This window comes from Neofelis nebulosa, chromosome 1 (genome assembly GCF_028018385.1).
Source record: "Neofelis nebulosa isolate mNeoNeb1 chromosome 1, mNeoNeb1.pri, whole genome shotgun sequence".
NCBI classification, from domain to species: domain Eukaryota; kingdom Metazoa; phylum Chordata; class Mammalia; order Carnivora; family Felidae; genus Neofelis; species Neofelis nebulosa.
In genome coordinates, this window is record NC_080782.1 from 235,993,588 (window position 1) to 236,017,223 (window position 23,636).

Here is a 23,636-nt window from a genome sequence, read left to right on the forward strand (position 1 = left end):
GAAAAAGCCGGGGCTGCCCTCTGCCAGATTGCTTCCAGGAATTAAGTGTCTACTTCTCTGTGCACCTTTGAGATCCCGGAAACCTCAAAGACTTGGAGTTTTTTCCTAATGAGACTGGAGCACAGGGAAGGACCCTGATGTGTGTTTGACCCCAAAGGCAGATGTCACATGCCCTGGGGGAGGGGGAGGGGGACGATGCGTGGACTAAGCCCCTCCCAGGCGCAGGCTCTACATCTGGCAGTCCGGTGAACTTCTTCACAACCGTCCCAACAAGCGCACTTTTAACTTTGCTCTTTACAGATTGAAACCCTGAGGGTTTGCTGAGGGTCACACACTTATGGAGTGCCCAGGCCAGGAATCAAACCAGGTCATTCTGATTTTGAAATTGGTGGCTCTTTCCACGGGCATGTACCCAACATATCTTGAATGACAAAATCGGGGAATTAAGGAAGACCAAAGAGCTTGGCTTCTGGGGTCTAGAATGAAAAGCTCTACGTGTGTGAGAAAAACACAACTGTCTGAGAGCATCTTCTAGAGGGAGTTGCTTTTCAGTTGAGGATGGACAGCACAAGTTTTCTTTTTTCCTTCCTTCCTTCCTTCCTTCCTTCCTTCCTTCCTTCCTTCCTTCCTGGCAACTTTCAAGTATACTATGCAGCAGCATTAACTATAGTCATCCTGTTGTACATTGTATTTCTAGATGATTTACCTTGCTGATTACCATTATCAAAAATGGATGCATCTTTTTCAAGCCCTGTTGTGTCTTGGGCCTCTCCTCCCCAGCTAGATCGTTCTTTTCAGGTATTCAAACCTGCAAGAAGTCGAGAAAGAGGACAAAGTGTTCTACTTCTTCCTTGATCGATCACTTGAGAGAATCTTTTCAATACCAGAATATGGCCACGTTCATCCAAATCTGAGAAAAGCCCTGTCCTGCCACCTATGGAGGCGTTTTAGTGTTTGTTCCAAGCATACAGCGGAAAATGTAGCCAAATGGATATATAGCTTGGATGAAAATTGTAAGGACTGGTGATACATATACTGTCTGATTTTTTTTTTTTTTTATTGTTTTCTTTTTCTAAGTTGGCACCAGAGAAGCAAAAAGTAGATGTGAACAATTGGAAAGGCAAGGTTGTATTAGGAGAGATTGCAAACAACTTGAAAATGCATTGTAAACTCTAGTTATGGCATTTTGCCTGTGATTAATGGCATTGTTTTCTTTTGGGAAAACACTGGATAACCCTCTTTTCCACATAACATCTCCTGCTGGAGCAGATTTTTGTTCTCTGTTGTTCTTTGGAAATGTTTATAGCTTTGGAATCTTTTCCATAGGGAATTCTTTAAAAAAATTTTTTTTTCAATGTTTGTTTATTTTTGACAGAGAGAGAGAGAGAGAGAGACGGAGCATGAGCAGGGGAGGGGCAGAGAGAGAGGGAGACACAGAATCCGAAGCAGGCCCCGGGCTCTGAGCTGTCGGCACAGAGCACAGAGCCTGACGCGGGGCTCGAACCCACAAACCCTGAGATCGTGACCTGAGCCAAAGTTGGACGCTCAACCTCCTCAGCCACCCAGGCACCCTTCCATAGGGAATTCGACTAGAACTAAGAGAAAAAAAGAAATGCATGGGGATTGAGTAATTGGATTGTCCTAGAATGGACCTTATGTACCTCTAACTTCTTGGGGGCTAGAGAATATTTGACACACGTTGTTCATGTGCAAATCAGAACTGGTTGTTCCACACGCTCCCCAATCCCATTCCCTGTCCTGGCACCTGGTAAATGAGAAATAGCCTATGCAAAGTATTTGTCACACAGAGTCACTTAGAAGGCAAATGAGAAACTCAGGAAATTCACATAAATGCTAATTTGCAGGAACTTCTAACTCACCTTAGCCTCTTTGGATTGACGTTAAACTTAGTGATTCTGTGTCCAGGTATGTCTTGTTAGGGGCGATGGAATCCCAAAACGCAGAGATAGTGGTTTTGGGTTTTGAATGTGTTTTACAGGCCAAGCAGGTGGGGCAGATGATTGCCTTGCTAGAAGAATTCACTCACCATTTGGGGGGAATGTTAAGTCTAAACGTGGGATGGGAAATTTCTTTTAAGGAGTATATTTTCTTGGAATGTTTTGGAATGCTGTACTTTCTGCTGTGATTACACGAGGGGGAATGGATCATCTCAAATTTAATTCTCCTGATGCCTATTTCATAACCAGTCTTCTAAGTACATGTGCAACTTCCCCTGTGAATCCAGGCATGCGTAGAAGACTTATTTTAGAACATTGTAACATACTCGCTTAAATAAGGTGCTCAAGCAGTTGTCGTCCATTAACCCATTGTATCTTATTTCAAGATGCAAACATAGTTGTGATTGTTGTGTTCCATGTTGGCCACTGAAGATATGTCTTATTTTGTGAAGTTAGTGGAATTTTCCTGACGTGAATCCCTTAAGTTAGTGAAGAGTTTAGGACTTCCTACGCTCAAAAATATGTTCTTTAAAAACAAGGTATACGTAGTTAGGAGGTGATCTCTGTGTGTTGACTTAGATAATCTCCTACGTTTCTTGGTATTCACCTAATCTGCTTCTAGATGATTCATGACCTGAGGGGACCCTCAGGGCTGAGAGCCCTGATTCATCTTCCCAGCTACAAATTCAGTGCGGTACCTGGCACACAGTAGTCACTCAATAAATGCTGGTGGACCTGAATGAAACTGTATCATAGCCATTCTTCTGGGTTTCAGAGGCCCTTGTAGGAGTCACGGTTCCACATTGGTTCACTTTCTAAGAACCTGTGTGGGCGTGTGGAGAGGAGGTTGGCAGAAATCTGCCCAAGAGCTGGCAGTCAGTCAGTCTCCCAGCACACCTGTAATGTTTGTTCCTTTTTTTTTTTTTTAATTTATTTTTGGGACAGAGAGAGACAGAACATGAACGGGGGAGGGGCAGAGAGAGGGAGACACAGAATCGGAAACAGGCTCCAGGCTCCGAGCCATCAGCCCAGAGCCCGACGCGGGGCTCGAACTCACGGACCGCGAGATCGTGACCTGGCTGAAGTCGGACGCTTAACCGACTGCGCCACCCAGGCGCCCCAGTAATGTTTGTTCCTTCCGTGCGGGCCATTCTCTGATTCCAGTGACCCCTTTCTTATCTTGGGCTGAGCTGGCCATGTTCTCTTGAATTGAATCTAAACTCAGGATTCAACGTGAGGATTTAAGCTGCTCAGCCACTAGAGAAATGATTCCCAAGAGCGGTTTTCTTCAGATGAGCCCTCCGTCTGGAAAACTCTTAGCTGGTCAAGGTTCCCAAGCCCAGCACAGAAGGGAGACAGTTGACTGGGAATCCTAATTTTTAGGTACACCAATTCAGCCTGATGACATTAGGTAATGTTACCGCCACTGCTGTTGTTTTTGCCATCTTGGATAAAGACATTTGGGTTGAAGACTGTTTCCTTTTGGCTCTGGACCATCCCCAGGGTAGGCTAGGAGGACAAGACAGGTGAGGAGGAGAGACAAGTCCCGACTAATGTAATCCTACAAGTGAAAACTGATCTTTTTTTGTTTTTTATTCCTCTCATTGCTTCACCTCCACCCTAGACCTCTTCCAGGATTTCCAGAAGCACAGCATGACCTGGGCAGATCTTCTAGTGAATGTTCCCTGTGGCTTTTATTCTAGTGGCCGGTAAAGCCAGATAAATCCCAGATTTTAAAAAATATGCAAACCAGAGCATTGGAAGAAGACAATACGGCTTTCTCCTCTCAGCAAAGAGGTCAAGGAAAGCAGTTGTTCAGGCAAGAGCATTAAGGGTAGTTGATAAAGGAAAACAGTTGTCTGAAGGAAAGATGAAGCTTCAGAGGGTTTGAAGGTTTGGAAGTCTTCGAAGGAGAGAGAGAACCAAACGTTACCTTTAGCGAACACACACTCATTCTTCAGATCTTACCATCAACACTATTCTTCTGTGAGAACGTCCCTCAGTCCCTGGGCTGGGCTGGCTGCCCCACATCTCGTACTTTGCTGTGATAACGCACAGATATTATGTAGTTTTATATTTATATGTGAATTAGCAAGTATGAAATTTTATAATCTACATACACTTGTATATATGATATTACATACGTGTATCTTTATCTCTCGTGCAGCCTGATTTACAAGCACTTTACGGAAAGTGATCTTGTTCATCTTATTCTGGCCTTCTTTTCGTATATGTTTAAGATATTAAATGGAGGAATAAATGCTGAGGTTTAAGATCAGAGAAATCACCAAGGTGAGGGGTGAGAGAAAGGGGTCATATCGGGAATGTAGTAGGAAAAAAAACCAGGGCTGGCTGGCAGTGAGAGAGAGATAAGAAGGATAGATAAATGAAAGAAACAAGTTCCCGGATTCCCAGGATCGTGGTTGAGAGCCCAGCGCTTAACCCAGTGCATCAGTCTCCCGTCGGGGAATTGGTGGCTTAACTTTACTGGCGACTGGGGACCTTCCTACCTCTCTACAGAGTTCTTCCTTCCGGTTTTATGTAACTTCTGCTTATGGATTTTGGGCTTGTCCTCCAGAGTCAGCTGATTCATAAGTTATTTTAAAGCCCGCTTCCGTCAGAGGTGTGATATCTTGGATAGTGTCAAAACTGCTGATTCTAGAAATGAAATTCTAGGTAGGTTAATGAGAGTGTATGAGTAAAAATGCCCTGAGAACTAAAATCAGTATTCTCCCAGTTTGGGGTATAAATGACTGTAAAGCCTTTTATGGATATTTGTAAGGGAGGCCTTGTTACCACCTACTGAAGTGAGCAAAAGCCATTCAGCAAATTATTTCTTTAAAAACTGAACTGCTTATGCAGGGGGTGGGTTACTTTCCCTTCTAGAACCTTGGCTCTCAGCAAAACGTGTAGAACATTAGTTCCACCTGAGACAAGATCTATTTTTAAGTTTGTGAATCCGTAAGAAGATTGCCTATATTTACTGTGTAAATTAAGCGAGTCTTAAGAAAATGTGGAAATGAAAGGAAGCCAGAATTAAAAAGAACAATTCAGTCGGCATAGCCATTCCATTGTCTAAGCGGGATTAGTCTCCAAAAAATGCGTGATGAAAAGCAAGTGTATTTCAAATTGTTTAATTTAGAAGGAAACTGATTTTGACAACAGAAACACAATGGTCAAGAATAGTGTTTTAACGAGCCTTAGAAAGTATGCTAACATAGCTTTCAAAAACTCAATTCCCCTATGATGGATAACTTCATTGCACACACTTGGCCATTAGATCACAAGGGTCAGAGGGTTTGTATATATTACTGGTTACAAAGGCAAAGATCTCTCAACTCGCCTCTTAGCGAGGGAATTTATAAAGCACCTCTGTTACAGACCATTTAAAGTACTCCAGAAGAAAGTTCTTGATGTAGCTTAGGCTTCTGAAGCTGGATCAGTGTGAGCCTACAATGAACATGAGAACTGTATCACACAGCCTGCCACGCTTTTATTTCTCCCGTTTTTATGTGCAAAGCAAGTGGTACTTTGTCATTCTTAGTAATAGATTATAAGGTTGAAGAGTATGTGAAAAGAGACCAAACGTTGGTAGACTGTGGTGACGTTTTTGGCTTTTCCTTGCTGGATAGTAGAGTTAAGGTGCAGTCTTGCCTGCCTTCTTACTTGCTTTCTAGCATTCCTCATTTTATGACACACAGATCTTAAGGTGTTATTCTGGATTCAAAATTAAATCTTCAGGGGCGCCTGGGTGGCTCAGTCGGTTTAAGCGTCCGACTTCGGCTCGGGTCATGATCTCGCGGTTTGTGAGTTCGAGCCCCGTGTCGGGCTCTGTGCTGACAGCTCGGAGCCTGGAGCTTGCTTTGGATTCTGTGTCTCCCTCTCTCTCTGCCCCTCCCCTGCTCACACTCTGTCTCTGTCTCTCAATAATAAATAAGCATTAAAAAAATTTTTTTTAATTAAATCTTCAGCATCGTGCATTTTTTATGGCTATTTAATAGCATCACAATATACAACTCCATGATATATTCATTTTTTTTTCCCAGAAAGAACTGTGTGTGAATCTGCAGTTTATTTGTGTTACATAACAGATTATAGGCAGTGACTACACATAATTTAAAAGTTCCAGGGTGCCTACGTGGCTCAGTCGGTTAAGCATCCAACTCTTGATTTCGGTTCAGGTCATGATCTCATGGTGATGAGATCGAGCCCCATGTAAAGCTCTATTCTGAGCATGGAGCCTGCCTAAGATTCTCTCTGCCCCTCTCCCCCACTGGCACAAGCATGCTTTCATAAATGAATGAGTGAACGAATGAATGGATGGGTGGATGAATAATCCAATCCTGTTCATATGCTTTAACCATTCTTTGGCAAGCTCCTATGTGGAAATGATTAAATATTCCCCATATCTTCTCTGGGATGCTTTCCTTGCTGATAGAACCCACAGGGATCCGTGTAAATAACCTGGCCCTGAAATTCGGATACCTGCTCCCATCATCTCCGTAGATGACGGGCCCTTTGGGGTTGAACAGTTAATAGACACAGAGCACTTGGTAAGATATTTGGTAGTAGGCCCAACTGTAATCCTAATGCCGTGCAGAAGGGAGAAAACTTTAGGTTTAAAATTGTGGGTTGCATACACGCTGTACTCTGCTTCTAGACTGATAATTGTTTGGATTTGTATGAAGGTTTTAATCCTTAAAAAAATTTTTTTTTCGTGAAGTCGACATACAATGTTGGATTCGTTTCAGGAATAGTTGTCTATTTAAAAATAACATGGAGGGTGCCTTTGGCAGAACTGAAACTTGTGCTCTAGACAAGAGATTAGAGGTAAGAAGGCTGATGGTAAGGCATTCCGTGCATTCTATTAACACTGCCACCATTTCTAATAACGCAGCTCTATCCAAATGCTCTCTTGGCCGTAAGCATTCTGTCACTGAACGCACTGTGTTGTTTCAGAGCACTGTGATTCTGAAGAGGACGTAGCAAGCTCTGAAAGATGAACAAAACCGTTGCTTCCATTAAACCAAGTGCTGTATACTTAATCTTACATATATTGCAAGCGTTTTTATTGAAACGGCACTTCGACTTTTCAGGTGTGCGTGCGCTGAAATTTAATACATTCTGAATCTCAGGCACTCATAACCTGAAAACTAATACGTTCTGGCCTGAAATAACTTGCGATTCGACGTGAGCGACAGCAGAACACTGTCGGTGACCGCGATCCATCCTATACGAGGTGGCTCTGGGCCCCGTTTCCCCACAGTCCTCCGAACGGTAACAACTGGGCGAGAACAGAGGCCAACGGGGTTACGCCCCAGATGTACTGGGTTTGCTGCTATTGGTAGAGAATCACTACCTAGCAGACAAAACCTTTAGAGTGTGAAGATTATTCTGTTCCTCTCCCTTTGCATAACCAGATGAAGGTCTATCAGACTTCTCTACTAAATACTTTACGAGCTACGTCTCGTGCCCTGTCAACCAGATCTTAACCCTTGCTCCGGGCAGCTCAGATCACTTCCGTGACATCGTATGGTAAATTGAAATGACATGTTGTTAGACGGCTCTGTGGAGGTGGTTTTTGACCTCCTTCAATAAAAGAGCAGCAGTGTGGGAGTCGAGCCTTTTTTGGGAAAAGGTAACTTCTTGGTCGGCAGGAGATTTCTCACTGACCAACCTTAATTAACTCTGATGTCACATGAAAAGGAGCTGTGCACGGGTACAGGTCACTGGGAGGGTAGGCTCCTGATGGTAGTGCAGTGACAGGCCTAATGATAAATGAAGGCTCCCTGTTAAACCATGACCCTCCGAGAAGCCAGCGTTAAGTAAAAAGCTCGGAGAGGAACGCTGAAGACGTGCCCCCTCGTAAACACTGATAGTAGGAATGTCGGTGTTACGAGAGTACGTCTCTCTTGGTAAACATCTTAAACCATGCAGAATTCTTTCTTTTAAATAACTTTTGTAAAAGGAAAATGAAGGCGGCCAGTGACTCACGCATGGGTACAGTGAAGACTGTCCGAGTTCTGATTATTTTAGACATCGGCCACATCAGAGGCTACTAGTGTGTCCTCTGTGCCTTGCGCTGCAAAAACTATTTATGAATTTTGTTGGCGGACAGTTAAAACACAAATGGTAAGGCAGCTTTAAAACACACCGTGGCAGAATTATTCAAGCGGACGTATCTATGGGTTATGTGCCAACACTAACTGCTGAAATTAACATTTAAATAATTTCATAATCTCTTCCCTTATTTTTTTCCCATTGAATTCAAGGCACAAATGCCATGTAAATGACGATTTAAAACTTTCTGCTAAAGCATGGGGATCAGACACTTGACATTTAATGTCTAAAGATTTGGGGGTTACTTCGAATAGTAAAATCTCTAAAGCCAGAAGCCAGTGAATTCTTTTTTGTGGATCTGTGTGGTAAAATCGTGAGCTTAACATCACGTAAGACGTAAAGGACAATAGCCAACCCCTGGGATTAGCAGCTTTCTACAAATTAAACGTATGGCTGCTGGACAGCAGTTACTTCAACATTCAGACCTCTGTAGACCCCGAGATCCATCACACGATTACTCTAATGTAAAATATCCTGTATTTGTCCATCCAAAAGTTGCAAATAATCTTATCAACATAAGGGATTAGTCAGCAGTAAGCAGGAGCTCCGTGCCATTGCCAAATACATGTCGGCTTCTAAATCCCAGCCAAAAAGAGCTCTCCCTATGTCTAAAACAATGAAGGAAACAATTCAAACACTCACCCCCCACCCGGACCTTTTACACAGCTACACCCGCTTCCCCCCCCCCATACCTAAAACAACGTTGACCTTTTCACAGAGAGAGGTGTATGCATCCGAGTCAGGAGGTGTGTATGTATGCATGTATTTAGGTTAACATCCTTTTTTTCTTTCGGAGTTTCCTTGACCTAACGCCAGTTGTTTGGGGGGGAAAACTAACATTTTGAAAATTAACATTTGGCTAACCGTGGACTCAAGCTATGCCGCTGCTGCGCAGATCCCCATGGCTTTCCTGTCTTCCATGTGGTCCGTTGGTAGATGGAATATGAACCCCTGGGTCTTTCTCCATCATGCTGGAAATGAAACATGCATTATATGTATAAATACATTTATAATGCCCTCGTGCTGCCAGCTTTGCAGGTGGTGGGGTCTTCACTTAAGACTCTCGTTCTCGGGGCACCTGGGTGGCTCAGTTGGTTGAGCGACCGACTTCGGCTCGGGTCACGATCTCGCAGTCCGTGAGTTCGAGCCCCGCATCGGGCTCTGTGCTGACAGCTCGGAGCCTGGAGCCTGCTTCCGATTCTGTGTCTCCCTCTCTTTCTGCCCCTCCCAGACTCATGCTCTGTCTCTCTCTGTCTCAGAAATAAATAAACATTAAAAAAAAAAAAAAAAAAAAGACTGTCGTTCTCATGGTGCACTCGCTTATAATGTACCCTTTATGTTACCTGATCAATACTTTAATAAAGGCACAACACAGAGGTTGAGACTAAGGTTCAGCTTCTTTTTTCTTTTTTATTAAGCACTAGAGCCCCGCAGGAATTAGATCCCAATCAAAAACTTTGGTAGTTTCTAGAAATTTGGTTCATCTGCAGTTGCATTCATAACCTTTCTCCCACCCTTGCCTCCAGCCAGAAAGATTCTATAAAACTTAGTCTATGAGACTTACGCTTTTAATAAAGTGCATCTTGGGGAAAGAATATCTTCCTTTATTATGAATTATGCTTAATTAACCTCATACAACCTTGCTAAAGGCTCATGGTCTTAAAATCAAATTTTGGAAACATGATACTTGGGGATTTATACTTAGATAAAGAGGTCATTTATCATGTAGGATTATGTACTGTTGAAAACATGCAAAATCAAAGACAGATGCATCTCATTTGAAATAAATCTGATATACAAAGCTTTGCGTTAAAAAAGTAAATTAGAATTCAATTTTAATATGAAAGGAAACACCGCTAGGTTTCTACAGAGAGCTCTAACAACAGTTTTCAATGTGACTCAGTTTGTTACAATTCCAATTTAAATGGTTACAATTCAAAATACACCATTAGAAGTGACTTAACATCGAATCAAATTAAAAAGGTTGTAATTCGGGGGAACAGTGAGGTTTTTTTGCAATATGTTTGTAAAACTTCTAATACATAAAGAGTGATGTTATTGAGCATGAAGGAAAAAATCAGCCTTTTTGCAGCTTTAAGCTGGAAAAATAGTATAAAATCTAATAGTGATAGAGAAGTATGTAGCAACGAAGTTCAAAATAGCTCCATATTGGGGCGCCTGGGTGGCTCAGTCGGTTGAGCGTCCGACTTCGGCTCAGGTCACGATCTCACGGTATGTGAGTTCGAGCCCCGCGTTGGGCTCTGTGCTGACTGCTCAGAGCCTGGAGCCTGTTTCAGATTCTGTGTCTCCCTCTCTCTGACCCTCCCCCGTTCATGCTCTGTCTCTCTCTGTCTCAAAAATAAATAAATGTTAAAAAAAAAAAAAAAATAGCTCCATATTCCGTGTCTTCAATTTACCGGATTACTTTAGCCATAAGATTTTATTCTATTTTATTAATTTAATTTTATTTATTTTTTTGTTTTATTAATTTAATCTTACCATGTTATTTTACTTTAGGCTTCATGCCCAGCCCGGAGCCCATAAATGGGGGTTGAGCTCAGAATCCTGAGATTAACACCTGAGCTGAGATCAAGAGTTGGACGCTTAACCGACTGAGCCACTCAGGCTCCCCATAAATTCTTTATTTAAAAAAAAAAAAGAAGTTTTGAGATAAAATTCACGTACCATGAAACTCATCGTTTTGAATCGCATAATTTGGTGTGGTTTTAAAAAATGCTTGTTTATTTATTTACTTATTTATTTATTTAGAGAGAGAGGGAGAATGTGGGAGAGGCAGAGAGAGAGGGAAAGCGAGAACCCCAAGCAGGCCCCATGCTGTCAGCCCTACATGGGGCTTGATCCCACGAACTGTGAGATCCTATAATTCGGTGTTTTTTTTACAAGGGTCGGGACACCGAGACTCCGCTCTCCAGGAAGCAACTCGATCCGTGCCGGGACTGCTCCGTTGGGTTCGTAGCCGAAGACCTGACGAGCTGAATGCCACGCGGCGTACTTTTTTTTTTATACGTTTTCTCTTTCTCTGTCTCCCATGTTTGGTAACACAGAAACATGCAGTCTGATAAAAAGTGGTCTCGTGTTACGAGGTCATGAGGGATGTTATCACGTACGCGTGGAGTCAGGTTGCCTTGAGGTTGTTTTTGTTTTTGTTTATTTTCGATCCTTAGGGAGAGGACCCTACCACACCACCGCTATCTAATTTTAGAACATTTTCACCACCCCAGGAAGAAGCCCCATACTCTCCGTTTTCTTCTTCCCCTGCCCCTAGCCACCACTAATGCATTTTCTGTGGATTTGCCTACGCTAGACATTTCAGACAAATGGAAGCATACGGTGTGTGGCCATTTGTGACAGGCTGCTTTCACTTAGCAGTGGTGTTTTTGCTTTGGGTTCTCAAATGAGAGACACTTCTTTTCTCACAGTCTGGAAGCTGGAAGTCCAAATCTGAGGTATCGACAGCTTTGGTTCCTCCTGAGGCCTTTCTCCGTGGCTTGTAGACGGCCGGCTTCTCCCTACGTTCTAATACGGCCTTTTCCTTTTTTGTGCACCTGCATGATCTTTTCAAGGGCCATCTAGGTTGTAGTGTGCATAAGTACTTCATTCCTCATGAGTATTTTTGACGTGATTTCTAACTCGTACATGGGTATCAGTGACAGTAATCTCCAGGTCATAGAACTTTTAGGCTGGAAGGAATTCTGAAATTCTCAGGCCACCCCCCTCTGTTGGCAGATGAGGCACCTGAGGCTTAATTGATATGCCCATGGCTGCCACAGAGCCAGTTAGTACCTAAGCTGGAGAGATCAATGATGCTAAACAAAAACTGGAAAAATCTGGATGTTTCATGATTTCTATCTGAATAAGGCCCCTAAGTCCGTATACACCTACTGGTTTTAAGTTTTTTATTTAAGTAAACCATACACCCAGTGTGGGGCTTCAGCTCACGACCCCGAGATCCAGAGTCACATGCTCTTCTCGCTGAACCAGCCAGGTACCCCCCACAGTAGTTTTTTAATGCTATTACACCACGACGCTTGACAGCTTATTCTAATAAAGGAGCATGTGATAAACCCATTTCCACGGTCTGCATTGTTTTTTGTTTTGTTATTTAAATGATGATTTTCCTGACAGAAGTGGATCTCTTTGCCTCTCATGATTACAGTAGTCCCCCCATATGTCTGGGTTTGCTTTCCACGGTTTCAGCCGCCTGTGGCCTAGAAGCACTCATCATCTTTCTGATGTACGGGCAGACGGTCATTAATAGCCTGCGTCACTGACCTCACTTCACCTCATCACGTGGCCATTGTGTCATCTCACATCATCAGAAGGAGAACGGTGGGTGCAAGTACGATACGATATCTTGCGAGAAAGACCACACCCGCGTGACGTTTATTACAGTGTATTCTAATAATTGGCCTGTTTTATTATTCTTGTTCATCTCTTACTGTGCCAACCTTAAGGACTGAGCTGAATCACGGGTGTGTATGCGTGGGAAAAAACATAGTATATGTAGGGTTTGGTGCTGTTGTGGTTTCGGGCATCCACTGGGGGTCTTGGTCCCTTGCGGATAAGGTGAGACTGCTGTATGTTGTAGTTGAGGTGGACAGAAACAGTAGTTCACAGACCACTTAATTCACTGAGGGGACCATAATTTGTTTAAACCAGGTTTCTGGGCCACCGTGGCCAACGGTGGGAAGTTCGGGTCCCCGTCTGAGCTTCACACGGGGAGAATCCTTGTTAAATTCAAGCACTCCCCTTTTGGAAATAAAGTATCCTGGGGATCTGTTTCCAACTGGGCAGTGTGATTCTGAGCCATCACTGAGAAGAGCCAGCTGATTTTCACTTGCTGTGACAATGGATATGGGATAGGTACATATTTATATCTTTATTTATTTATTTTTTTAACGTTTATTTATTTATTTGGAGAGAGAGGCGGAAGGAGAGAGCATCCCGAGCAGGCTCCGTGCTTGGTGCAGAGCTTGACGTGGGGCTCAAATTCATGAACCATGAGATCTTGACAAGAGTCAGACGCTTAACTGACGGAGCCCCCCACGAAGCGCCCCCGTATTTATATATCTTGATATACATCCCTAGTGAAATGGAGAAAGGGCCGACCTACAGTAGAGACTCAAAGGATGTTAGTCAAATCTTCACTACTCAAGTAGGTGTATGGGCGTTAAATTGCTTTAAAAAATGTTTTCAGGCCTAATGTGTTTCCCAAGCATTTGAGGAATAAATATTTCACTTTCCTTTTCCCTGTTAGTTTTCCTGGTAAGCTATAGTCTTGGCACGTCCATTAATCTTTATGAGATTCTGGTTTCCTATTCACTGAAGAATGATGGGATACTCAGAGTGTCCAGTTCCTTGGAGATCTTTTCCTCCTACTCCTCCTTTCCTTTGTTTTAATCAACTACTTTTATTTAGCTTCCTCATTCCGAGTGCAAAATTCATTGATGTTGGGGGGAGACTAATTATATAGCAAATTATTTTTCTTAGCATTTTCCCCCCTAAACTTTCCAAGAACCCTATCGTTTTCTGTGTCTTATTTAACTGCTCAGTTGTGTTGCTTTCTTTCAGTGGGACGATGGGATGGGAAGTGCCGAGGAGAGTGTGTGGATGGCGTATTCGGGTTGTTTTTTTTTTTAATTTTTTTTTTTTCATTTTAGAGCAAGCGGGAGTTGGGGAGAGGGGCAGAGGTGGGGGGTGGGGGGAGAGAGAGAATCCCAAGCAGGCTCCATGCTCAGTGCAGAGCCCGACACAGGTCTCGATCCAACGACCCTGGGATCATGACCTGAGCCAAAATCTAGAGTTGGACGCTCAACTGACTGAGCCTCCAGGTGCCCCTGGATGGCGTGTTCTTTAAGGGCCCCTTCTCTGTATAGCACTTCCCTCAGCTGTGATTTGGGTGGGTCTTTGAGGTCCAAGCTTCCTTCTGATGAATGTCAGGAGTGCTGTTTTTTGGGGGGCACTGATAAAGATTCATATGATTTGGAAACCAAAGTGGTAGGCAGTGGGGTTCACCTCATGTCACGAAAAGGGAGGCTTTCCCCTGGCCTCTCCTGGGTGAGAAAGCTCATCATCTCCACGTCAGCCATAGAGATATTTCCACGTACTGCCAGAATTTTCTGCAGGGGTCTTCGCTGGATTTTTTCCAGCACATGAACAACTGCTTAATTAAATCTCCAGAATTCCGTGCCATAAAGAAGGGCAGCAAGTATCCTGGCCCGGACGTTTTTCAGGATAGGTGTTATCAGTTGCTGACTGTGGCTTGAGAAAAACTTAGTGTTCCCACGGATCACTGGTTTTGAGCTACATGTTGCCTCAGGAAACTCCTAAAGATAAAGTACAAAGTGCTTCCCTAGGTACCTGAATGGGTTGACGTGTTCTGTGGGGTTATTGGATAGACCGATTGCATCCATACGAAACCTTGATTTTAACTTAAATTAGTTCATATGGAGCCATTTTTTCCTAGTAGCAATCTGATACCAGGACCTATGGTGTATAAAAGTTGCTCTTACAACATCAATATATATCACCAGCAAACACCGGAAATGTAGATTAAGTTCACGTAATGTCTTTGCAATTACATCTCAACATAATACTCGGTGACACAAGTCGGGGAGAGCAAGTCTGCGAGATGGCAGCGATTGGGGATCTGCCCCATGTCAGGCAGCACCCACCACTTAGATGACACAGCACTGAAACCACACGCCATGCCTGCAAGGTAGGTCATGGGTTTTCCGGTTTTACACACGAGGATACTAAGGAGCAACAGTACAGAATGCCAAGACCACGCACTTAGTAAATGGAGAACTTAAGCTTCAAATGCAGGCCTTTTAACTAAGTCTAGTTTTCTTTGCGATAATAGGACCCACGAGTAACACTAGAGAGCACTGCTAGCCTTAACCGTGGAGTTTGACCTGTGTATCTCATCTCCCTGATCTGTGATCTGACATGAAAACCTAGAAGATTGTTCGGCTCAGCCATCTATCTTGAACTCCACCGCGTGAGCCTATTTCTTAAGTGAAAAAATATTTTTAAGATTGGCTCCAAGATTGGCTCCAATTTTCCTCCAAGAATATCCATTCTCCAGCCCCCCCAACCCTTATCCCTGCTAATCCTGGGCCCTGATGTCCTGCTTTTACCAGGCATCTGCAGCTGCCTCCACTGGGAGGGGGGGGGGGGAGCAGGAGGCAGGAGAGATCCTTCTTGATATTTATTGTGATGAGTCAGTGCCCAACACCGCTTCAGGAGAGGATCACCCTCCAATAACACGAATGGTTCCAAGGATCATGGGACTGGAGATGTCAGAAATGCAGTCAGATACCCAAGGTCATCTAGCCCAGTCTCTCGGTTTGCAGATAAGAGAACTGAGGTCTGGAGAGAGAGAGGTGGCTTGGCTAGTGGCACACGGAGTCCCTCAGGTGGATGCTATTATTGTGTTGTATGGAGATGTGTAGATGTCCAGGCACTTTTGTGTGGCTTATTTTATTATCTCACAACATTCCCCATGAAGTATGCTTGTCGAATGTCACGTAGAGGTGAATAGTTCCTTTTTTCTGTTCCATTATAGAGGGAACTTGGAGATTATGTAAGACAAACCAAGGGCTTCTAAAACCGATTTTGGTCTATAATTGGTTTTCCAAATGAGGAAACTCGTTCAGAAAGAGAAATGACTCACCCAAAATATCATGACCTTACTAATCACTGAAGTATGTCTATAACCCAGGAAGTGTGTATACTTTGTATTTGAGAAAAAAAAGATCAGCCAGGCCTGTACGACCAGATTATCCACCAGGGTGGAAGTTCAGTTTTGAAGGACACTGACATTTAATCCTGAGAGTTTTTGATGCTACTTTGTATTCTTAATGTGGCTGCATTTAGAAACGTGCATGTATCTATTAGTGTTCTAAATTTAATGGTTTTAGGATATTACTTAAATCATCTGGTATAATAGGGCATATATGTGAATGAGGCTAGGACTGGAAAAAAATTGTGAGTTAAAAGAATTTAATATGACATGTACCCTTTTGCACGGGCAAGCAAGTTAAAGGTTCGAAGTGATCTTCGTGGAAAGATAGGACTTAAGGAAAATGAGAAGGCAATTTGTGAATAATACATTTCCAAAATTTGTTTTCCAGGATCTAGTTCAGGTTCGAAATTAAAAGGTCCTGAACTGAGTTTAAAAGGCTCCCAGCACATCATGCAAGCAGGCCAGACACTGTATCTCAAATGTAGGTAAGTGACTGTGTTGGTTCGGGGATACCCTGGTTGCCTTTCCTAATGCAAAAATCATTCCCTGGCGGAGTAGAAACGTGGCCTCTCAGAGAACAAAGGTGGGGACTCCAGTGGTCTCTTGTGATCTGCAAAGTGCAAGCTGTATGCTCCAGCTTCACAAGGAGAGATTCACTCGGTCAAGGAGAAACACGGAAGGGATGCCCCTAGCCTTTTTTTTTTTTTTTTTTTTTTGCATTTTGCCTCCAAGTTGTTTAAAAGCTTTCTAAACGCCAAGTTGTGTCTCTGTCCAGAAGATGACCGCCTTTCAAGGCCCTCAGAACAGCGCTTCCTAACGAAATGGATGCTTGGGACCTGGCCCCAGCCCTCACTGTGTTGTGTTTCCTTATCTGTGATTGCAGAGGGGAAGCAGCCCATTCATGGTCTTTGCCTGAAACAGTGAGAAAGGAAAGCAAAAGGCTGAGCATAACTAAATCTGCCTGTGGAAGGAATGATAAACAGTTCTGCAGTACTTTGACCTTGAACATGGCTCAAGCAAACCACACTGGCTTCTATAGCTGCAAATATCTATCTACACCCACTTCAAAGAAGAAGAAAACAGAATCTACAATCTATATATTTATTAATGGTAAGATCTCCGTTTTCTACATTCTGTTTGCCGTGAGATATAAATTCACCCTGGTCCCTTGGAAAGTGGGCATTCCTAGTGGTGAAGGACATGAACCAGGAAAGAGATTCTGCCCCCAGAAACTGGTGGAATGCATTTTCAGTGCATTTCTTGAGTGTCCGCTTCAATCACAGTCCTCAAGGCCCGGTAGTCAATGATGTGCTCCCTGCAAGGAGGGACTCTTGTCTAGTTCGTTCACCGCCGTATCCATAGCACCGAGAGTAAATGGGTGGCCCATTGCACAGTTGGATCAATAAATGAGCGACAAGATTTTAGTTCAATTAAGAGCAAAATAGAATGTAAGATTTTTTTTTGTCCTTTAACACAACTGTATTCTCTTACATGTCAGAATTGTAAAATACTGTTCTTTCTACTAAATTACAAAGGTAATGTTGCTAATGTCCCTTGAATGTTACAAAATTGGTTCCAGTTGATGATGTTGAATTATTTCGTGTTCATCGAGCAAGTATTGTAATGACAGTAGGACCTGGCGTGTATCATTCCGTAGTAGAATGGGCAAAAGGTAAAAATGAATTGTTTTCCAGTTATAATTTTTATGGCACTGTTTTTCACTCCTTGGAGAACGAACAAACCAAGTGATACTCAGAGGCGAGAAATGCAAAATCCTTAAAGAAATATACGTTGACGGTAGAAACGGGTCCCCAAGAAAGAATAAGGAAAATGGCCCATCATTTTGTTCTTCCTTGCTTAGTTCCAACCAATTTCCAAAACTTGTTGAGTGGGATTTAAAGCAACAACAACAACAAACCCCCAAGGCTCTAGAGAACGCAAAGCAAAATTAGTTGGCATCTGGCACAAAATCAAGTTAAAAAAACCAAACAAGCAACCATTGCTGTCGATAGTCTAAATATACATGGTGGGTCTGCCTTCTGGTGAGTCCTTGCATTGGAGCGAGTTTGGGCAGGATTCTTTTTTTTTTTTTTTTTTTTTTTAAGCTTTGAAATGAGACAACTAGACCGTGTTTTACCGAGCATAACATGTGATCGCCCAGATTCAGAACTAGTTTTAGGAGACAGTAGAACAGTTGTGTGATACAGTCAGTAACATGTTTCTAGCTTTGATCAGCCTGATTGAGACTCAGCTGCTTCTCTGCTCCTGTTTTTACATGTTGCACTTTTCCAAGGGGGTAGATAACAACTTACTAGCAGTTTGCCATCACAGGAATGGAGCAAATGTACTTCAAAGTAAGAGGGGGGGAGTAGGTCTGGGATCTTGGCTTGGGGAAGTCAGCCCATTTCCCACAGGAGGGACGTGAGGGTGGCAGGCAGGAAATGCTGGAGTGGGGAGTGGCGCAGAGTAGGGACGGAGACTTCCAGAGAGGTACCTTTGCAGCCCATGGAAAAAGCAGACACAACGTTTGATAGCGGTGCAAAAAAGTCACGGACCCGGCCACCCGTTCTCTTTTTCTAGTTCCACATAGTATGTTATGTTCTTTCTGGCACTCGTGGAGGAAAGAAAACGCTTTTATTCCCGTCTCTCCAGAGGAATGGGAGAAGATTCATTCGTACTAAAATTCTCCTAAGAAACTTTTTCTCCTGTGGGTTTATCAGAATCTGACTTGCAAATCGGATACTCAGATGGGTAAAAAACAACCCCAAAAACATCTCTCTTATTTTTTTCCGAAAAAATAACGTTCAGCTCTTTTCACTTTTACCTCCTACACGCCTATTAAACTGTACTCTGAATAGTAACACCAGTTTTGTGGTCTTTCCTGATAGTGACGTTGATCTCGTAACACGCTTCATTGAAGTCCAAGGTAGCTGCGATATAGTTTACGAAGCAATTGTAACTTTTACAAATCGTGTAACATTTTACGCGTTTCCTATTTGCATTTGTTTTTTTCAATTCCTTTGAAAAAAATGCAGTCGTATGCTTCCATGTTAATGGAATACATACTCCGTTGCAGGTTTAATTTCTTTCGGGGGCACGAAACCTACCTCTGATGAGTCAGAATTGTCTCTGGGATTAACAAAACTCCAACCAGTTCCTGATACACGGCTGTGATTACTCACTAGTCGTTCACTGGTTGTCACTTATTTATTATTGTTGAATGTTTACTTCAGAGCACATTATTCTGTCTAGAGGACTTCTCTCCTGAGAAGCATCTGCAGATGTATATTGGCATTTGATTTTGGTTTTCTCTAAAGACGAGACACAGTGTGAGACACGTCTTTTGAGAGAGACTTAGGTTTGTGGTCCGATGGGGTGCCAAGGAAAAGAACCGGGGTCGTGTAGCTTTGTCCGTGGAAAGCGAGCATGTGAATTATAACCCAAACCATTATGTAGGCATTGTTGATTCCCTGCTGTGTAACCGGCAGTCTTCCCCCTTCCCAACTGGGCACTGATTCGCACACCACATCTCATATGTGGTGTACAGAAAGATCAACATTGCCACTTTGGCATTACAGCTTGTTCAGATCCCCCAAGCCTCTGACATAATACGTTACATCAATTTAATTATTGGAGTAATTAACTTTAAGTACTTTAATTACTGAATGGTCTGGTAAATTACAATTTCCTTTAACGTAATAACTCCTTACGTTTGTATTTTCTTTGCGTTTAAACCGATGGGTTTGTTTGCGTCGTGCCATTTTGTTCTTGCCACCACCCCTCGAAGCACTCCTTTTCGTTTTCCAAGCGAAGGACCTGAGGCCCACTTCACGTTGCGGCTACGTGGGGAGTGACCAGAAGAGTATTAGCAGCAGAGTAAGGAAGTCAGGTTTTTCCCTTCGGAGTCTCCCCGTGGTGGGAGGACATCCAGAGAGGGCAAGACAGAGGCGGGGAGACCAGGGAGGGGGTTGTTGAGTGCACTGAGGCAGGAGAGCTGGTGGTCCCAGGTCGCTTTGGCAGCCACGGGGAAGTGGAGGAGTCGGTGGGTTGGAGGGATTCAGTTGACCTTGGTGGGTGGTTGGGTCGTGGCGGGTGAGGGAGAGCAGTCAGAGACCTTCGGATTTCCGGAGGGGACCTGGGCACCTCGTTCCCGAACCCATACTCAGGGAGAGCTTTGTCTCACTAAATGACACCGATGTAAAGACAGTCATCCTCCTCTCCCGATACACCCTGGGCTTGGGCTTGATAAAATGACTGCTGAGTGGGAGTAGTTGAAAGACACTATATGCATTTTAAAAAATTGTTCCTGCAAAATGAATGGATTCCACCCCCGCTACCCTCCAGACTCCCCGCGTAGTTATAGCTACAAAATTCTGGGTCACAAAGAAAAGCAAATTGTAAAGCGCTCCTTCATGCTTTGCTACTTGCAAACTAAGATTTCTAGATGACTAGTAATGTAAGGGCTACTTAGGTGGTGTTCACCCCCCCTTTGCAGAGAGGAAGGAATGCATTTGCACGGCTTTTCTGCCGCGGGTATATACAAGAAATTGGCCCCAGCTCAGCCTTTCCTAAAAGGAGGATTTCATTGAAACTCTTACGGTAATATGTGAGTTGGGGCCATAAAGTAAGAAAATGGAGAAGTTTTTAATGGCATCTCTGAAGTATTTAATATTTTGTCAGCGTCTCTGGTTTAGTTAGGAAGACCTTGAACTTAGCATGATGAGTTCCCCACGCTGTGAAGTCAGCCTGGATTCCTCCTCTCTCCACGACCGAGCCTTTCTGGGCTATTTAAGAATAATGTCCTCTGTTGAAAAACTATAATGGAAAAGGGGGAAAAATGGATGTGCGTGTGTTACCTGCTGGGTGAATATCTCCTACCTCTTCCCTGTAGAAGAAACTCAATCTTTTTTTTATCCTGCTTCTCTTTACCTGATTGCTTTTCTCTCGGAGACTATGAAAGCAAAGTGGAGAATTTTCGTAACAGATTTTTTTTCTCCATTGGTTCTCTCCTATGTGTAAAACTCATGAGATGTGCATAGCAGCTTAATTTCAGGTAAAAAAAAAAAAATGATCAGACACGCTGGGTACATCATTGAAAAGTAGCAGAGGTTCTAATGACTCTGATATTCTGGGAGAGATGGGACACCTGGCTGGCTCATTCAGTGGAGCATGTGACTCTCGTTCTTGGGATCGTGAGTTCGAACCCCATGTCGGGCACAGAAATTACTTAAAAGCATTTTCCAGATACTCTGGGAGAGAATGATCATCACGCCTTCACGGAAAATGAGAAGAAGCTCTACCTGGCTACGGGACGCCCAGCAAATAAAAATACTAATGGCACAGACATTCTGAGAAGGGTCCAATTACTTGTTTTTGTTTTTTAAGTGTTTATTTTTGAGAGAGAGAGAGAGAGCACAAGGAGGAAAGGGGCAGAGGGAGAGGGAGACACAGAATCTGAAACAGGTTCCAGGCTCTGAGCTGGCAGCACAGCCAGAGCTGAGCCACCCAGGCGTCCCTCATTTGAGTTATTTTATTTTTGAGAGTGGGAGAGAGTGGGGGGGGGGTGCGGGGGAAGGGGAGAGAGAGAGGGAGGCAGAGAATCCAAAGCAGGCTGCGTACTGTCAGCGCAGAGCCTGATGCAGGGCACAGGGCTTGAAGTCCTAAGCCGTGAGATCATGACCTGAGCCAACGTCTTAACGACTGAGTCACTAGGGCACAGCCCGATGTACTCGTTTGTACGGTACTTCAGTTTCCTGAAGAGCTTTTACATAATTATCTCTGAGATAAACTATGCTGGTCTTATTTCTTCCCTTTTCTGGATGGGAGAGCAGCTTCAGTGACCTTCATGAGACAGAGCTCATAAAATGACAAGCCAGGATGGGGATCCAGGTGATCCCCGGGTGTTGTCACGACCCTGGCGTTTCAGCTGCTGACTTCAGACAACACTAATTGTCATTCGGTGGATTGTCTCGTTCTTAAAATTTTTTTAATTTCAAATTCAATTTCTTTTGAGGAATGATCGGCTAAGCTGGTTTCAGAGTGTTTTTCTGAGCGACAGATAGACCTTAGAGAAACGTCTCTTGATCCCAGAGAGCCTTGTGTTGTCACCTGTTGGGAAGAGTCACCTGTTTGGGTGCCAGCTGCATGCACAGTGCTCCGTTACCCTGCTGTGTTCTAGCTCACGCGACACGGGAAGGAGACATCACTCTAGTTACCAAGTTGACCAGGGCTTTTTATTTTTTATTTAATTTATTTTTTTATTAAAATTTTTAATGTTTATTTATTTTTGAAAGAGAGAGACAGAGCACGAGCAGGGGAGGGGCAGAGAGTGAGGGAGACACCGAATCCGAAGCAGGCTCCAGGCTCTGAGCTGTCAAAACAGAGCCCAACACGGGGCTCGAACTCACGGACCAGGAGATCATGACCCGAGCCGAAGTCGGCTGCCTCACCGACTGAGCCACCCAGGTGTGGTCAGAGCTTTTTAAAACGTACATCCCAACCTGCTAATGGTCTGTGGAAGCAAATTAATGGGTTGTAATCGGCATTAAAACAGTAACAATAAAGCAGAATAGAATGGAAAATATCCAAGTATATTGCAAGACGCAAGGGTCAGCGTTATTTAGGGAAACTTTTTTTTTTTAAATTTTTTTTTTAATGTTTATTTATTTTGGGGACAGAGAGAGACAGAGCATGAATGGGGGAGGGGCAGAGAGAGAGAGGGAGACACAGAATCGGAAGCAGGCTCCAGGCTCTGAGCCATCAGCCCAGAGCCTGACGCAGGGCTTGAACTCACGGACCACAAGATCATGACCTGAGCTGAAGTCGGATGCTTAACCGACTGAGCCACCCAGGCACCCCATAGGGAAACTTTTAAATAAAACTTTTGTTTCCACGTGATGCACGTACGCATACACACATGTACACACTCGTATTTTACGTGTGTGTGTCTGTGTGCATATGTGGATCAAACGGAAACAAAAGTTTAAAGAGTCTAATGTAAAATGTATGTCTTATTATGGAGCTCAGTAGAGTCAGTTGAAAATTTCAAACTTCTCCAAGTTTAAGCAAGTAAACTTAGTAAAGTGTTAGCTAGTGTAGACAGCGTAGGTCATCCCTGTACTTTGTGTTTAGGGAAACAGCACCAGTTATAAGCACGACGGTGTTTTTTGCACAGTGCTGACGCAGAGGCGTGGGGACAGCTCCGTCGTGGAGAGAACCGCTCTCCTCCCGTGGATGTGATTGCCCCGCTGCTGGGTGCTCCTGTACAGGACAGTCACCGCGTTCCCGAAACCCATCCCCCGCAAATCGGTGTGACCCCGGGGGGGCCGTCGGCAGACGGAGGTGATCTGCAGACGTGGGTCACACATCTGCTCCGTGCAAGGCCCCGTCGCCTGTTCTGTGGGAGGCACGGAGAGCAAAGTTCAGGGGTCTTAACGATTTTGGAGTCCCCCTGGGCTACGACCTTGACCCAAAATAGATTTGGGAGCATTTTAAGATGCACAACTTTAACTTTCTTCGAGAACAACTGTTGTTCAAAAGTGGGTCTTTTAAAAAAAATGTTTTTTAACCTTTATTTTCTGAGAGAGAGATGGCATGAGATGACAGAGAGAATGTGAAGTAGGCTCCAGGCTCTGAGCTGTCAGCACAGAGCTTGACCGGGGGCTCGAGCCCACAAACCACGGGATCAGGACCTGAGCAGAAGTCGGACGATTGACTGACTGAGCCACCCAGGTGCCCAAAGAGTGGGTCTTTCTAAGGAGTGAAGACGAATCTTCAACGGTCCTTCTTGA

The 23,636-nt window shown here is 43.8% G+C and overlaps 1 protein-coding gene across 1 annotated transcript in view; it reads left to right on the forward strand.

Annotated features, from left to right (window-relative positions):
* The window catches only part of FLT1 (fms related receptor tyrosine kinase 1), a 174,568-nt gene that overhangs the window by 10,631 nt on the left and 140,301 nt on the right, over positions 1 to 23,636 (forward strand). Inside the window, exons 3-4 of the mRNA XM_058688848.1 lie at positions 16,235 to 16,331; positions 16,730 to 16,956. Coding sequence (XP_058544831.1) covers positions 16,235 to 16,331; positions 16,730 to 16,956 — 324 coding nt within the window. The remainder of the gene's footprint in view (positions 1 to 16,234; positions 16,332 to 16,729; positions 16,957 to 23,636) is intronic.